Raw genomic sequence first — 5,000 nt, forward strand, 5'->3', positions numbered from 1 at the left:
CGAAGGCGAGGGTGAAGACCAGGAGGCAGGCGAGTGGGATCCAGCCCAAGGACTCCGGCAGGGGTTCCTCCTTCAGGGACCAGAACCACAAGAAGGCCCCGAGCGTCGCCAGGGCAAAGGACGCGAGAGTCATGCAGGACGACAGCAAGAGACGTCTTGGAAGGCGTTCGATAAGGAGCCACGACACGAAGCAGGGGAGGAACCGCGCCGCCCCCATGACCACGGTGCACAGGTAGGGGTCGAGCGAGGAGCCGGCCATCTTGAAGATCTGGACGGTGTAGGCCATGGCCGCGTACTGCCCCGTGAGCTCCTTAAACAGCAGGACGAGAACAGACAGGATCAGGGGCTTCAAGTAGGTCTGCTTCTTGAGGAGCAAAAGCTGCTCGGACGCCGTCGGCTTCTGTATTCTCTCCGTGAAGACCGAGGACTTGATTTGCTCCAGCTCCATCGTGATGTCGACCTGAGGCCCCCTGAGGCAGGCCAGGGAGGCGGCCGTCTCCTCGTCGCGGTCCTGCCTGGCCAGCCACAGAGGAGCTTCTCGGAGGAAGTAGAAGCACACGGCCTGCGGGACGAGGGAGGCTGCGATCATGTAGGCCAAGGGCGAGGGCTGGAGGACGAGGCCGGCCAAGTACGTCAGGAAGACCCCCAGCATGACCATGGCTTCCGACACGCACATGGTCATGCCTCTCCAGCGCGGGACGCTCACCTCAGCCGGGTAGACCGTGATCACCACCATGTATAAGGCCGCTGGAACATGACACGGGAAATCGCGATTATCGTCGGGAAGGTTTAAGGGTCACAGTAAGAGCTCGTTTTGCTTAAAGATGTTACCTTTCATGTGTATTTTTCTCTTGAATTATGATACCAATATTCAAGTCAGTGAACCATATAGCAGTGCAATTTAATTAAAACTGTCGATGTATCGTAAAAATCTCAATACATCTGTGTAACTTCCCAGGAATAGAAGCCACTTTCGACAACGATATCAAAGCTTCTATTCCGTTACGTCAGCACCGCGACTCACCAACGACACCCTGGATTATCCTGGCAACGAGCAGGACCCAGAAGTGTTGCAGGACGCCGATCATGATCCAGGAGAGAGCGAGGAAGGGCAGGGAGATGAACAGGATCCTCCTCGTTCCTTGACTCTCGACCAGGACTCCGGAACCCACGCACGCCAGCATACTCACCACCATGGGAGTTGAAGCTGAAAAAGAAAGGGGAAAAAGTGAGAATTAAAGGCTAACACACTTACAAACTCTATAGAAAGTAAGTGATGCTCTCTCTCTCTCTTTCTTTCTCTCTTTCTATCTCTCCCTCTCTCTTTCTATTTATCTATCTGTGTATCTTCATCTGTCTATCCCTTTCTCCCTCCTTCCCTCCCTTCACTCCTCTCCCACTCTCCCTCCCCAATCCTTCTTCTCCCTCCCCTCCCTCCCTCATCCCCTAAACCTTTCCACTATCATTACTCCCCTCCCACTTTCCCTTTACTCCACCCATGCTCCTCCCACCATTCCTCTTCCTACTCCCTCCATTCCGCTCTCTCCTCCCCCTTCTCCTCCCTCCCTCTCCCCCCAATACGCCACTCTTACTCTCCCCACCACTCCCCCTCCCCTTAATCCTCCCCCCCTTCCCTATCCCCCTCCTAGTCCCTACTCCCCTCCTAGTCCCTCCCTCCCTCCCTGTCAAACAGTCTAACTCATCTCAAACTGGAACACAAGGACTCACCAAACCACGTAGCCTGCACTGTAGGGAGAGGCGTACCCATTTCCTCCCAGCGGGGTAGGGCCACAGCAGGGTATGCGTGGATCATACCCACCGATACCCCTGCCAGGCACGCCACGATAGCCATGGTTACCTATATGAATAATAGATCATGAGCGTTACTGAATTATATCGTGTCTGTTGGTTTGGTTGTTATATTTTCGAATGATCAAGAAGTGTATGGAATTTCTTTGAAATGCGATATAAATTTAGATTGGTTTAGTGTAATACTCTAATGGTCAGGAATTATTTAGGAAAAGAATATATACGCAATATATTTCTGGAGCATATTAAACGTTAAAGTTTTCAGCTGCAAGAAGCCTCTAGCAGTACATGATGGTGGTTCACTTACCCTTCCCATAATGAAGTCCATCTTTCTAACTTCGTACTTCATAGAGTCAGTCTCGGAACTACTATTGCTTAAACTGATCAAAAACAAAAAAACAGAACAAAACAATACAAGAAAAAATGTATGGAAAAAAGTATCTTAAACTTCTATAACATACATTTTGCGAATTTTACAAATAGATAAACAAGGAAATAAACAGATCAATAAATAACTGAAAAAAAAACTACAAAAGAAAAACAAAATCTAATCAGTGAAACCACAAAATGTAAACAACGACTTACCTCCAACCATGCGACCAGCTGATGGCTTCCTCGACCTGGCAATTCAACATTCACACGCATGCTTTTCATTTCATGGTTGGTTGGTTGGTGAGAGAGAGGTGTGACTTAGCGACTCAATTCCATTCCTGGCGAAGACAAAGGGACCTCAAGACCGGCCGGCCTCTGTTCGCCTTCTACAGGAGGTGAGAGTGAGTGAGTGAGTGGCAAAGGTATACGAAGATTAGCGTTACCTGTCGTATGTAAGGGCCGAGGTAGGGACTGTAGCAACATCCTGTCTGATGGTCACTGTAGGACACTTGATTCGGAGGACAGGTGTTTTCACAGGATTCTTCGAGGTCAGCCTGAAATAGACCGGAGTCGCAAGGTGTTATTTATTGATGTGAATTTTCCTCCTGATCGTTTTAATGATTGTTTTTTATATTTACTGATAGACATATAATAACAATGTAAATGGAATTGATTGTTAGTACTGAGTCTTGGATAATTAGAAGATGAAGGTGATTTATTTGATTTATCTTCTCATTGTCTTTCTGTTTTGTAGGATATCATGTTTTTTTTTTTTTTTTTTTTTTTTTTCTTTTTTTTTACAGTTTATGTGTTCCGGTATACTGTTTGGATGTGTATTAAAGATCACGAATTTTATAGTGTAACAAAAATCTCTGTTGGAAATTGTATTCATTTACAACACAGCTTTTCGTTTTTGAAAGCCTTGGTATTAAGAAAATTCACTTTACTATTATCCTATTAGGTGCTAGTGAATGAGATCACATTGTATTTTTTTCTTCAAGGATTTTCATCAAACATTTTCATCATTCACACATTATGTAGGGATGTTCGCAAAAAAAGTTTTCACTCTACCGCCCCGAAATGTGTCAGAAAAATTTGCATATTTTGCATTATTAAGCAGATTAGGTACGCGGAACCATGCATGCATATATACTTGATAGGGTAAGTTAATAGCTTTCCAGTGTGCCATAGAACACCTCTCTATCTCAATGATATCAGAAGATATTCAAGAAAAAAAATCAAAATTTTGCATATATTGCATAATCATGTAAAGCTTGCAAAACGATATCAAAATAAGACAGCCTATGACGCACAACTCTTCTAGAGCTTTCGAATGTGCCGAAGAACGAGGCTCTACGTCACTCGGGGGATGAGGAATAGTGAATATAAAATTATCTATGTTCTGTCTATATATATATGTGTGTATGTTATATTTATCACTTAACATTTCACTCCTTTTATATGGTTTCTCCCATTTTTTTCGGGGTGGGGACCCTTGGCACGGCCTAACATGCCTTCAAATGGTGCCAGCGCTGTTAAGAATCAGGCCCAGCTACCGTTCCCTCGCTTAGAAAAAACTGAAAAAAGCTAATGGTGTGTATCATAAAGTCAGATCCAAAGTCTTTCCACATGACTGAAGCCTCTCAGAACTCACCGCCTCAGCAAAGTTCCGCGATGACTTTCAAAGGCCGTAGAAGGGTCTAGAAAAAGCGAGAGTCCTGCGCCCATTCAAGGTCTCTCGGTCAACACGTGACCCTCAGACACCATCCGTTAAAGCAAACGTGGCCCCCTAACAACGTGGCCGCTTGACTGGGCACTGACCCACGACCGCCGCCCCCACAATGACTGTCATACCCCTTCGGTGACGCCCTAACGACCTCATCCTGCCAGGTGAATCACCCACGCCGCCATCACCTTGACAACCAGGAAGACACCTGCCCTCCTCTCCCAGCAGTCTCCTCTCGCTCCTGCCGGCCACATCCTCTCGCGGCCGCTCCTCCGCGTCACCCTCCCTCCTTCTGCGTCCGCCCGCCGCCAGCGTATCCTCTGCAGCCCCTTGTCTCTATAGAGCTCATTAGGTGTCCTTGGGGATGGACACTGGCTATGAGGGCTTCATGCAGGCCAAGTCAGACCCCGTCGAGGAAATGCAACTACTTCCTTTTAAAGGTGGTGACGTTGGTAGCCGTGGAGAGTTCTCGAAATCTAATCCTTCTTTTTCTGAACTTAATCTGTTACGCATTTTAAATGATTAAAAAATCGCATTTATACTTGGACTGCGGGTCCGCACTTCCGGATAGGCATCAAATGATATCCATCTCTCCTTTTCCGAACACTTTCGTAATTCGGATAACTGAAGGATCCTCAACCCCGCCCACGCACCGTAGCCGCCAATAACACAATGACTGCAGGATCGGCCAGCGGACTGTCGTAAAATCTCAAATGGCGATATCCTTCTCGTCATGAGGCACGCCCTTCCTTATCACGCCGTGCGTTGCATGACTGGTAGGTGTGACTAACCTTTCATCCTTTGCCACAAGGGAACATGCGCACACATATGAGTAAATACGCACATACGCAAAGGCTCACGAAGATACATCCCCCCGCACGCACACACTCACATCGTATGTTTATTCTTGTCTGTCTAGCAATATAGACTGTTTGTGTGGGTGTTTTGAAAGAGCAGTATCAATGTTGTTATTATTACTTCATTTTGATAGTAATTCTCTTTTGTGACTAAATTATAGACGTCTTCATAAAAAAAAATCAAAGTTCTCTTGATATATATCTCCATCTCTATCTCCATCTCTATCTCTATCTCT

The 5,000-nt window shown here is 46.4% G+C and overlaps 1 protein-coding gene across 2 annotated transcripts in view; it reads right to left on the bottom strand.

Annotated features, from left to right (window-relative positions):
* LOC122261982 (facilitated trehalose transporter Tret1-2 homolog) overlaps positions 1-5,000 on the bottom strand; it is a 17,471-nt gene that overhangs the window by 1,019 nt on the left and 11,452 nt on the right. For both annotated transcript variants that reach the window (XM_043029861.2, XM_043029860.2), the window contains exons 3-6: positions 2,625-2,735; positions 1,729-1,858; positions 1,025-1,207; positions 1-747 (exon numbers count right to left, since the gene is read on the bottom strand). The exon at positions 1-747 is cut by the window's left edge and continues 1,019 nt beyond it. In XM_043029861.2, the coding sequence (XP_042885795.2) occupies positions 1-747; positions 1,025-1,207; positions 1,729-1,858; positions 2,625-2,735 (1,171 nt within the window). The remainder of the gene's footprint in view (positions 748-1,024; positions 1,208-1,728; positions 1,859-2,624; positions 2,736-5,000) is intronic.

Source organism: Penaeus japonicus, unplaced genomic scaffold (assembly GCF_977035675.1).
Source record: "Penaeus japonicus unplaced genomic scaffold, GWHDUDI00000001_assembly GWHDUDI00000031, whole genome shotgun sequence".
Taxonomy (NCBI): domain Eukaryota; kingdom Metazoa; phylum Arthropoda; class Malacostraca; order Decapoda; family Penaeidae; genus Penaeus; species Penaeus japonicus.